Source organism: Sminthopsis crassicaudata, chromosome 3 (genome assembly GCF_048593235.1).
Source record: "Sminthopsis crassicaudata isolate SCR6 chromosome 3, ASM4859323v1, whole genome shotgun sequence".
Taxonomy (NCBI): domain Eukaryota; kingdom Metazoa; phylum Chordata; class Mammalia; order Dasyuromorphia; family Dasyuridae; genus Sminthopsis; species Sminthopsis crassicaudata.
Window position 1 is genome coordinate 227239800 of NC_133619.1, and position 12138 is coordinate 227251937.

A 12138-nucleotide genomic window follows, 5' to 3' on the forward strand; every position below is an offset into this window, starting at 1 on the left:
CCTTAATCCCTTTGAGACCCAGATGTTTGCCCCCCAAAAAATATGCATGAACATCTGTCAGGTTGCCTCAGAGCCCCTTGGAACTCAGATGACGATTTCCTGGATGGAGCTTGGCAGAGTCCAGTTCCCCTTCACTTCTCCCTGGGGAAAAAAGCTTTTTTGTGAGAAACTCCTAGCACCTTCAAATCAGTCCAGGTCATCCCTGATCTCAAGGACTCTGAGGAGCGTGGGCTGGTTTGGTCAGCTTATCTCAGACTGGCCTTGATGCAGTGGTTTCTACAATTAAGTTGTATAGACCGCTCTCCATACAGGTTTGAAGTTTAGGGAGTCCAAGCTTCTCTGTTCTCACCTATTTTCCTCACTGACCTGGCCTGCCTCAAGCCCCACCACTGGAGTCTCTTCATTCTGTTAAAAGTTTCTAAAAAGCAGCCTTTAAGTATTGGAACAAACAATGCATTGAGTTCATATTTAAACCCTTTCTCTTGCACCACTAAGTAACTGAATGATCTTGGCCAAATCACTTATGCTTACTGAGTCGCAATTTATTTCTCTGTAAAAGAAGACTTTAAAGCTTTAGCAATCTTAAGTGAGCCAATATTCTCCATTCTGCAAGTATGTTGTGAGCAAAGCACTTTATACATTGTTAAGAGCTCTAGATACTTGGAATATCATTAGAAGGACTACTTGGGAGGAGGAATACATTTAAAAGAGCATAGCAGAGTCTTGGGAGCACTGAAGCAGGACAGGTGGGGTTTCAAAAGGAGAAGATAGGTCCAGGAAGGAATGGTGGGCACTTGGAGGTAGCATAAGTGCAACTAAATGAGGAGAGGGATTGAAGGGTATTTATTGGCACCATAGAGAATTTTCCATTTCACAGGTTGGTCTGGAGCTAGCCACAGGTGTGTGCATCCCAGGATTACTTAGGGCCATTGGCCTACTCACCCTTTCCCCAAAGCCCCTCGCCCATGTACCATATTAATTCACCTGGACTAGACGTGTAGGCAAGCATCATCAGATAAACACTATTCAGTTCCTGATCATCCAGCATCAGTCCATGAGCTCTGTGACCAGACCCAGCTGCTACCTGCTTTTTTTGGGATGACAGTTGAGTTTCAGGATGGGTAGTCACTATTAGTTGTTCTCTAACTTGAATTCTGTGTTCTCCATGAGCCAGATAAAGATTGCCACTATGTGGCGCTATTTAGGACCAGGAAAGGGGTGAGTAGCAGTGGGCTGAGACAGGAGTCCTAGGGAAGCACCAGGGCCTTTGATACTCTGCCACACACACACACACACATCCTCTGACGTCCTCATGAAGGACCAAAGCTTCCAGGACTGTGACCTAATCCTAACACTCACATTTCATCATTCTCGAGCTGAATTGCATGCCTTTCAAACTCACCTGGAACCTCTCCAGGTTCCAAACGTTCTTCTAGCTCTAGGGTTCCCAATTCACCCACAATAATCTCCATCCCTTCTCCATCCTCCCCTAGAGGACCCTTGACTTCCTCTCCAGCTTCATTTTGGTATCCCACTTCCCCTCCAGGGCTTCCTATGGCCTCCTGCTCAGGGTTTGGGACCTTCTTTCCATCTTCTTCAGGGCCTGTGGCCTCCCCCAGGCTCTTGGCCTCTTGCTCAGAGTCTGTGACCTTCATGTTATTCTCTCCAGGGTCTGTGCCCTCCCCCGGGCTTCTAGCCTCTTGTGTAAGATCTGTGGCTTTCTTTCCATCTTCCCCTCCAGGGCCTGTGACTTCTTCCTGGATCATGACCTCCCTAGTTCCTTGTTCTAATAGCTTCATCGCCAACATGGCAGGACTGCCAACAAGTTCTGAGTCTTGGGGAGGTGGAACAGAGGACTCCAGTGGTTCTCTGTACCTCAGAGCACCTCCAGGAAGGGTGAGCAGCTCTGCAGGTGTAACCAGTCCATCTCTGTCCAGGTCCTGGGTTTCCAGCACTTTATCTACAACTCTGATCACCTGTAGTAACACAACCGGGTTGTCACTGCCAGGACTTGTACCTGCTGGGTCTTAAAACAGTTTGAGAGGTCCCCAAGTTCACTATCATTCCAGCTCTAGGATTCACCATGACTCACCAAAGGTCTAGACAGAGGGTATAGAAAACAGAAAGCTCTTCTCCAGTTGGAGGCTTCAATAGGAATCCATACCTGGCTTGTAGAAGATGAGGCTCGGGCTCCAGGGAACAGAGCTTCTTTGAGCATAGCCAAAAGCTCCAAGCCATCCAGCTGTCCACTCTGGTCAAAGTCGTGGAGTGCAAAAAGATATAATAGCACTGCAAAGGAAAGGCTGAGTCAGGAAGGTACTGAAGTGAAAGGACATGGGAACAATGACTCCCCACCCTGGGACCACGTCACTCAGCCATCTTGTCCATCTTTATTGGTCCAAGCTTACCCTGTTCTCGGCTCAAATGTTCCAGGTCCCCAGAGGCCTGGCCCAGTCCCTTCAGGTAGTTCTGCAACAAACTATTGGAACAACAGAAGACAAGTACTTGGAGGTGAGGCCAAAGGTTCCTGGCTCCCAGAGGCCAGCTCTGCAGGACTCTTCCCCCACCCCTTCCCCTCTCCCCATCCCAGCTTACTTACCCAAACTGCTCCTGGCCTGACAGAAAGGGGTTTGATGGCAGATCAAGTCCTGCTTCAGCCTCCACCCTGGAGAGAGAGGAAAAGACCAGTAGCTAAGGAGGCCCACCCAGGCAGTCACCTCAGGATGTTTTCCAAATCTCTTAGCCACAAGCAGCCAAAGATACTTCTCAGCATTAAGAAAATAAGTGAAAAATGATTCCCTCATCAGGGTCCCAAAAGACAGACACCCAGGGAAAAGAACATACCAGTCCTGAGGGGAGAACCTTGGTTCATTCAGAGGCCTGGAGTTTGAATCCCAGCTCTGTTGCTTCCCATCTAGGGAATCTTGAGGAGCAAGTCACTTGACCTGTTTGGGCTTCAGTTTCCCCATTGGTAAAATGGTATCCTCTAGGTACCCGTCCAACTTTAGAGTCTGTATTTTCCTCTTTTGGAGCTAACTGGAACACACTCTCTCTCTCTTCTTTCTTCCCCCTCTCCTTCTGTTTCTGTCTCTGCCTCTCTGTATCTCTCTTTTTTTCTCTCTCTCTCCCTTCTTTCCTCCCCCCCCCCCCGCCTCTCTCTCTCTCTCTCGTTTCCCCTCTTCTTCTTGTCTCTGTCTTCTGTCTCCTCTCTCTCTCTTCATCTCTGTTTCTTTGGCTGGTGGAGGTGGAATGAGGACAAAGGCTGACTAAATTTCGTTCAGGTTTATAGGTTACAGAGGAAATATTAGCCAACACAATTTTGGTGTAGACTTGTACAGAGAACTCTCAGAATGTAGAAACTACTCCCACAGATGTAGATTGGCAAGTTCATCTCCTCAGATGCTCCCCAGTTCTCTGTTCCCAGCCCCATACCTTTGCCTCCCTCAACCCACATGCTCTTTTCCCCACCTACCTGGTAGCCCCATCCTTGGGAGCAGCCTGATCCATTGGTACCAGACACAGCCACAGTAACAAGGACAACATTTTCCCTGAAACTGGAACCAAGACAGAGATCAGAGAGTCAGGAAGTGGAAGTACTATATATCCTGTACACCTATACTGCCAGTGTGATATAGTAAAAAAGGTCACTGAATTTGGAATTAGAAGACATTTGGGTTCAAATCCTACCATAAAGACATCAGCTATATGATTAGGGAGCATGTTTTTTAATTGCCTTCCTGAATTTCAGTTTCCTCATCTATAAAAGGGGAATGGTGCCATCTATAGTGCCTAACAGGATCGTTGTCATTTAAAACACTTTGTAATATTAAAGTGCCATAACAGTACCAATTGTTATTATTCTTCCTCTCAAGGACCAGTTACCATTATCTTTGGTAGAGAGCAAGATGACTTAGGAATCACAGAAAGTTAGTGCTGACAGGGACCTTAAAGATCTCCTAGTTCAATCCCCTCTTTTTACAGATGAAGAAACTGAGGCTCTGAGATGAGGAACTTGGAAGAGAGTCCCTTTGAGGTTACACTGCTAGTTAGTGGCATAATTAGAATGAAAATATATTTTCCAAAATTCTTTTCACTGCTACCAAATCTCTGGACACCTCCCTTACTTCCCTCTACCCCTTTACTTGTCTTAAGCTCCTCTGCCCTACTGCTGGGGTAGAAGAACCTAAAAACAGAGCAGAATAGAAAAAAAAAGAAAGAAATGCACAGACATATCCAGGGGGAAAAAAATAGAAAGGCTTAAATATTGTTAAGATAAAGACTTAAACAAAGACAGAGTCCCAGTCTCTGTCTTGGGAGAGAGACAAGCTTATCTGAGAGACAGAAAAAATTGAGAGGCTAAGACAGAAACTCACTACTGTAAGGAACTGTGATAGAACCAATAATCTCTACATTTCCAACAAATTCTGACTTTTTATGACTCAGAAATACCAGGGCATGAAGCCTGTCTCAGACACTCATTAGCTATGTTACCCTGCGCAAATCACTTAACCCTTATGCCTCAGTTTCTTCATCTTTAAAATGGGGATGATAATAGCACCTACCTCTCAATGTTGTAAAGATCAAATGAGATAATTGTAAGAGCACTTATAATTACACAATGCCTAGCACACAGTAAGTGCTATATAAACATTAGCTATTACTACTATTATCATTGTTATTACAGCTAGTGCATACTATATATATGTTAAGAATTGTGCTAGGTGATGGAGATAACAAAGACAAAAATGAAATAGGCCTTGTCCTTAAGGAATTTACATCATATTAAGAGGAAATTATAATATAAATATAATGTAACAAATGGAAGGATTTTCTGCCCCTGGCTGCCTCAGGAACCCAAGCTGCTATCTGACTATCCAGAGCACTCCATAACCCACCCAAACTTCTATCTAGGGAGAATATACTGCCTCTAAAATTCCCCCCCCCTTTTTTCCCCTTCTTCCCCGTTCAAAATCTAATCCCCATTAAAACTTCTATTCTCTGGAGTTAGAACTTCAACTGGCAATTAACAGGAATCTAATGAATACAGTGTGAAATGCTCTCAAAGGGATACCTGCTTAGGAGAATTTACATCTTAAGAGAGGACACTTGTTAACTCAAAGGAATAGATCTATAAAGATGGAATATCTGCAACTCTAAAGGGCCAGTAAGGAGGATATACTTTTATTGAAGGGAGTATCCTTAGAATCCATAAGACCACATGCCTCCACTTATTTGTGACCTTATTTCTGCTCTTATGAAATGCATTTAATGATAGACTTAGAATCCAGAAGACCCAAGTTCAAAGTCTGCCTTGGACACTTACTGTGTAACTTTGGACAAGTTATTTTACCTTTCTTAACTGAAATTTGCTCATGTAAAATGGGGATAATTAATTCCCAGAGTTGTTGTAAGAATCAAATAAGATCGTTTATATAAAGCATCTTTTAAACATTACAGTACTATATAAATGTCATTATCATTCACTTGGTGTCTAGCATCTTTTAAACATTACAGTACTATATAAATGTCATTATCATTCACTTGGTGTCTAGCTTTTTCCCATCACCACCCACTTACTTTCTTCATCCCCATATATGTAAATATACATCTATGCTTATATTCCTATATTTAACTATGATTGCCATATTTATCTGATAACTGAATAAACATCCTCTTAATGAATGGAATGAGGGGTAAAGTTATAGAGAGTTCTCTATCATTGGAGCTGTTCAAGCTGAAGGTAGATCTCAGTGATGTCACAGAGTGAAAACAATAGGTGAGGAAGAGACTGAGACATAGTTCTAGGCCTATACTTGGGCCCCTTTCTATGAGCATCTCTGGTCCTTTGCTAAAAGGTATATGATACTCAGACTCTTGATGGATTAATTCCTTGTTCCCTGGATGGTTGAGGTTGGGTCAAGAAATAATTGGACAAAAAGTCAGGAGGAAATCTCTCCCTTTAGTTGGCTATGAGAAGGAAGTTCTCTCTTTTTGGGACTCTGCTAGTTCTTTCCTGGACTAAATTAGGGTGTTGAGGGGGAGGCACCAAACCTGAAATGGTTACATATAGTTCAAGACATAGCAGCAAGAACAGTTATCTGCCAAAGTAACAATGAGTCCCTGGCTGTCTTCATTTGTTCTTGTGTTTCTCCATTAAGCCAGAAATCTGAAATCTTGAGAGATGAGAATTTTAGCCTTGGCAACTACCCTCCTGAGTATGCAGAAAAAAAACCCTCAAAGGACAAGAAAGTATTGGCTTTCTATCCACAATGATTATTCTCTTTTGTTTTCCCCAAATACACTTATCTTTCTTTAAGAGGGGGGGAAAAATACATATATCTTTAGATGTTCTGCTTACTGACTGCTATAAGCACTAGTTGTTACTAATGATGATTATATTTCCTGAAAACAATTTTTCTCCTCACCCCATCAGGGGATGGTAGGAAATATACCAAATGAAAAAGAAATATTTAAATATTGAAAGACTCAACTGGATCTGATCTCATTTTGAGAGTTCTCTATATCTACTCATCCTCCATGTTTTTCCAAAAGTTTCTACAAGGTATCTATCCAAATGATAGGGATCCTCCTCATTTTCTCCCAGAAGAAGAGTACTAAGTAATGAAGGGCTCTGGCTGTCCATGTGAATCCCCATGACCATCTTCATCCCTGCAATACAGTTCTTTGTTGTTGTCTATTACTCTTGTCCTTTTTAAAAAAATTAAAACTAAATTTAATTCATTTTTACTTCAAAATTATTTCTCTCCCAAAACTGATTGAAAAGGCAAGAAAAATTAAATCTATCATCAATATTATATTATAGATATGGGGAGCAGCTAGGTGGCTCAGTGGATAGAGCACCAGCCTTGAATTCAGGAGGACCCAAGTTCAAATCTGTTCTCAGATAAACTTAACACTTCCTAGCTTTGTGACCCTGGGCAAGTCACTTAACCCCAGCCTCAGAAAAAACAAAACAAAAAAACCCCAAATATTATATTATAGACATGCAAAACAAATTTCCACATTAGTCATGTCCTAAGAAAAAGAAAAGACAGAAGAAAATATGCTTCAGTTTGCACTCTTGAGTTCACCAATTCTCTTTTTGGAGATCTAGAGCTTGTTTCAGTGTCCTTTGGAATTGTGGTCTATTATTGTGTTGATCAGAGTTATTAAGTCTTTCAGAGTTGATTATCTTTATAAGAGGGCTGTTCCTGTATAAATTATTCTCTTGGTTCGGCTCATAATCCTTTTAAGTCTTTGTTTTGTTCTGTTCCCTCTGTCTGAAATGTCCTTCTCATTCTCATCTGTGCCCACTGAAATTTTCTACATGCTTCAAAGTCAGGTTCAAAATGCATTTTTGGATACTTTCCTTTATGACACTTCTCACATTCTACCTTGTACTCTAGTCATTTATGGAGATATCTTATCTTCCCTACCAGGTTTTAAATTCCTTTTCAACTGAACAGAGCCATGACTAATCTATTTTTTAATCCTCTGCAAGGTCAGTGATCAATGAAAATTTATTTCATAAACACAGAATTTCAACAATTCAGGATCTTAGAGCTGGAAGAAACCTTAGAGGTTTCTAAATCACTCAACTAGCATATATATTAAGGGTATATTATGTGCCAAGCATTATTGTGGTCACTAAGATATAAGGATAGAATGAAATAGTTATCAGCTCTCAAGGAGGTTGCATTTTATACTGGGGGAGGTATTCTACATATACCTATTAAAGTAGATGCAAAATAAACATAAGATAGTTTCAGAAAGGAAGACACTAGCAGCTAAGGTAGGGATAGGAGACAAGGTAGGCCTTATTTAGAAATTAGTGCTTGAATTGAGAGCTTTAAAGGAAACTATGGATTCTAAAGGACAACTATATGGTTCTGTGGATAGAGTACCAGGCCCCAAATTAGTAAGACATGAGTTCAGTTCCAGCCTCTAACACTAGCTGTATGACCCTGGTTAAGTCACTTACCCCTGTTTGCCTCAATTTCCTCACCTGTCAAATAATCTGGAGAAGGAAATGGCAAATTGCTCCAGTATCTAAAACCCCAAATGGGGTCATGAAGAAATGACTAAATAATAACAAAGGGTTTTTAAAATTAGGGGTCAGGAACAAGTGTATTCCAGGCATGGAAAACAGAAAAATCATTATGGTAGCTAGGTAGAGGGTGACTTGGAAAAGGAAGAGAGAATCAGGGCAAGGAGACCAATTAGAAGGCTAATGCAATAGCCCTATTGGGAAGTTATAAGGGCTTGAAACTCAGTAATCTATCTTTAGCATCACTGATAGGCATTCATCAAGTGGAACACCTCAGAATTGAGTTCCTGAACACTCCTGAATTGAGATCTGCCTTCCCATAATTTCTACTCCCTGACCGTGGGCCTGTCCTTTAGAATAGAGTTTTATTCCTGTATGTGTGATATCTCTTATTCACATAGCTGTTCACATACTTATTCTCCAGATCTTTTAAATGCTTCTCATATGACCTCATATGAGATCAGTGGATCTCAGAGCTGAGCTTGTAGTTAAGAAGAATTGAATTCATATTGTGCCTTAGACACTTTTTGTTGTTTGTTGTTAGCATTCAGTCTTTTCAGTTGTGTCAAACAAGTTAGTCAGACAAACAAGGTTATCAAGTTGCCCACACAGTTTAATAAGTATCTGAGGTGGGATTTGAACCTCAGCTCCTCCTGATTGTAGGGTGGGTACTCTATTCTCTATGTCACCTTAGACACTTACTAGCTGTATTACTTTGGCCAAATTATTAAATCTTTTCAGCCTCATTTGTAAAATGGGATTAATAATAGCACCTACTTTCCCCAGTTGATAAATGGGCAAAGGATATGAATAGGAACTTTTTCAGGTTAAGAAATTAAAGCCATCTAATAGACATTTTAAAAAATGGTCTAAAACTATCGATTAGAAAAATGCAAATTAAAACAATTCTGAGGTACTATCTCACATCTATCAAAGATTGGCTAATATGAGAAAAAAGGAAAATGATAAATGTTAGGAGGGGATGTGGGAAAATTGGAACACTAATGTATTGTTGATGGAGTTGTGAACTGATCCAACCATTCTGGAGAGCAATTTAGAACCATGCCCAAAGGACAATCAAACATTGTCCTTCTCATCCAGCAATACCACCCCTGGGTCTGTATCCCAAAGAGAGAAAAAAAAAAAAAGGGAAAAGGATCCATATGTGCAAAAATGTTTATAACAACTCTCTTTGTGGTGGCCAAGAATTGAAAATTGAGGGGATGCCCACTAGCTGGTGAATGGCTGAACATATTGTGGCAAATGAATGCAACGGAATGCTATTCTATAAAAACTGATGAGCAGGTGGATTTCAGAAAAACCTGGAAAGACTTACATGAGGTGGTGCTGAGTGAAGTAAGCAGAGAACCAGGAGAACTTTGTACACAATAATTGCAATACTGTAATGATCAACTCTGACAGATTTAGCTCTTCTCACCAATACAATAATCTAAGACAATTCCAAAAGACTCATAATGGAAAATGCTGTCCACATCCAGAGAAAGAACTATGGTGTCTGAATGCAAATTGAAGCATCTTCTTTTCTCTTTCTTTCCCATGGTTTTTCCCTTTTGCTCTGATTCTTTCCCATCTTGACTAATGTGAAAATATATTTAATATAATTGTACACATATGATCTATGTCAGATTTCTTGCTGTCTAGAAGAGGGGAAGGGGGAAAAGGGAGGAAAATGGAAATCAAAATCTTATAAAAGTAAATGTTAAAAACAAAAAAAATTTTTTTTAAAGCACTCACTTCTCAGTTGTCATGGGAACCAAATGAGATAATCTTAAGTAAAGCATTTTGCAAACCTGAAAGTACTATAAATATCAACACCATCATACTATTATTTGGTGTCCAGCTCTATCGTCCTCCCCATCATGGATCACCCTCCTCTGGATATGCTTAAGCTTATCAATGTCTCTCTTGAAATGTGGACCCCTGGAGTGGAAACACTGCTTCAGGTCTGACCAGAAAACGATGATGCTTCCCGTGTTCTAAACCTTTTTCTTCAGTTAATTCAATCTAGTTGTTTAACAACTGTGGCTGTTTCCTCAGAGGCATCACACTATTAGCTTTATGGTATGTTTATTGCCCAACTCAAACCTTCTGTAACGCAGAATAAGGGAACACACAAACCCTGACTGTCGCTGTCATTGTCATTATCAGTCACACACACACTCTCTCTCCTGGGTATCCAACCTTCTCTCCCAGATAAACGGCAAAACCCTTCCCACCTCCCCACGCCCCTGCGGGGGGCCCAGCCCCATTGCCGAGCCTAGGAACTTCTGACCAGCTCCAGACTCACCTGCTGTGTGAGCTCCTGTGCTGGCTTGAGAAGAACCCCCTTGGCTTTGTCTCGCCTGCCGCGCTGTAGCCACGGCTGATCCCCGCCCCAGGTCCGCTCCACGTGGCCGCTCCACGTCGCCAAGCGTTTCCCTCCCCTCTGCGGGCCCGGGCACGGGCACGGCCTCTGCCCGGAGCCGTGGGGCAGAGGGAAAGCAGAAGACCTCAGCAGACCTCTAGTCCCCAGGACTTGGGAAGACAGCCCCGCCCCACCACACGCCGGACTGCATCTTCCCTCCAATTTCCCCGTTTGCCCAGAGAGTGTTAGGGGAGATGCATTCGGTGTTTAATCCCGTGTGCCAGTGAGATAAGAGACAAAGGGAAGCTGGCGCGGACCGGGGTGGGGGAGGTGCCGGGGATGTGACTGCATGCCCCCTGGCTGTCACTTTTGAGCGTTTATAACCATGTGACCGCACCGTGCAGAGTATAGCAGATGGGAAGTGCCTCGGCTGTGTACCGCTGTATCGGTTGTATCTGTAGCGAGAGCTCCGTTGTTTTGGCTATGTATAATTATGACACTGCGTCTGTGTGATGGACGCAGAGGCAAAGTGTGAGAATGTTATATTGGTGTGCATACCTGCCGCTCTTTCACTACTGTGTGTCTGCATCTCCCTGTGAAACAGACAGACAGACAGACCGTGGAAGACATGCTGAGTGTGCAGCTACAGCTTCCATGTGTACCTGATAAAGGCCGACTCTGGAGGACGTTACATTGGCTTTGTAACTTCTGTGGGCAGTCCGTGCCTCTGTGTGGGAGTGATGAGTGTGTGTTTGAGAAAGGGAGGAAGAAAGAAAAAGAAGGGAGGAAAGACAGACAGGAGGAAAAAAAAAGGAGGGAAGGGAGGAAGGAGGGAAAGGAGAAGAAAGAAGGAGGGAAGAAGGAGGAAAGGAAAAAATGAAGGAAGGAATGAGAGGGGAAGGGAAGAAGGGAACTTGGGAGGGAGGGAGGGAAGGAAGGAAAAAAGGAAGATTGGAAGAAAGGAAAAAAGGAGGTAAGTGAGGGAGAAAGGAGAAATAAGGAAGAAAAGCGAAGGAAGGAGGGAAGAGAGAAAGGAGGGAAGAGGAAGGAAGGAAGGAGGTAGAAATAAAAGAAAGGAGGGAAGGAAGAAACGAAGGAAAGAGAAGCAAGGCCAGAGGGAAAGAAGGAAGAAAGGAGAGGGGAGGGTTGTGTTTTTGAGTATGTAACTTGCGTGCCACAGCTTCTATGTGTGTGAGAGGGACTGGGACAGACCAGACCTGGAACTGCGATCTCCGAGCCCCAGGTGTGGTGGTGTGTAACCGCGCGGTCACGTGATTGCGAGTTGTGGGGGAGGGAGAATCCTCCCCGATTCCGAGAGAGAGGGGGAGAAATGATGAGTGGAGAGAAAAAAAGAGAGGGAAGAGACAAGACGAGGGAGGAGGGTTTGTGCCGAACGGATAGCCGACCTCACGGTAAAGCGCATCCCGCTGCCTTTGTCCAGCTGCCCGGAGAAGCCGGGTCTAGCGTCTGTTTCCAGGGCCCTGGGGACTCCTGGGTCGGGCTCTGACACTCAACCCCTGCGTGCCCTCGGGCCTTCTGGCCCCCTCAGAGCCTAGTTTCTTTGACATTTTCGAGGTCTTTCCCCTCCCACGCATTCTGCTCTACTGTACTTGGGTCCACCAGCTAAAGCCCCTGTAGGGGAGGGGCCCAGCGAGGACCATCGGGGGCGGGGCCCCGGCCGTCCAATCGCGTGCACGGGGTGGGGCCCAGTGTTCGGTGGGGCGGG

At 43.4% G+C, this 12138-nt stretch overlaps 1 protein-coding gene across 3 annotated transcripts; it reads right to left on the reverse strand.

Annotated features, from left to right (window-relative positions):
* Nucleotides 1-521: 521 nt before the first annotated feature.
* Nucleotides 522-12046, reverse strand: CGREF1 (cell growth regulator with EF-hand domain 1). 3 transcript variants are annotated; one of them, XM_074300153.1, is made up of 6 exons: nt 11819-12046; nt 3473-3554; nt 2600-2665; nt 2409-2479; nt 2165-2289; nt 522-1976 (listed from the first exon to the last, which is right to left on the reverse strand). In XM_074300153.1, exons 2-6 carry the CDS (start codon nt 3541-3543, stop codon nt 1356-1358), a joined length of 954 nt encoding a protein of 317 aa, XP_074156254.1. In that variant the 5' UTR covers nt 3544-3554; nt 11819-12046; the 3' UTR covers nt 522-1355. The 3 variants fall into 3 exon arrangements, with proteins under 3 accessions (XP_074156254.1, XP_074156256.1, XP_074156253.1); XM_074300155.1 differs by lacking the exon at nt 11819-12046 and adding an exon at nt 10356-10697; XM_074300152.1 differs by lacking the exon at nt 11819-12046 and adding an exon at nt 5578-5733.
* Nucleotides 12047-12138: the final 92 nt, after the last annotated feature.

Bases quoted from the DNA above. Each gene is read 5' to 3' on its own strand.
- CGREF1 (XM_074300152.1), bottom strand. From the start codon at position 5,608: ATGTATATTTACATATATGGGGATGAAGAAA. The intron at 2,666-3,472 runs GTAGGTGGGGAA...CTCTCTCTCCAG, and splicing joins CCCAAGGATGGGGCTACCAG to GGTGGAGGCTGAAGCAGGAC. The intron at 2,480-2,599 runs GTAAGTAAGCTG...TTGTTCCAATAG, and splicing joins TCAGGCCAGGAGCAGTTTGG to TTTGTTGCAGAACTACCTGA.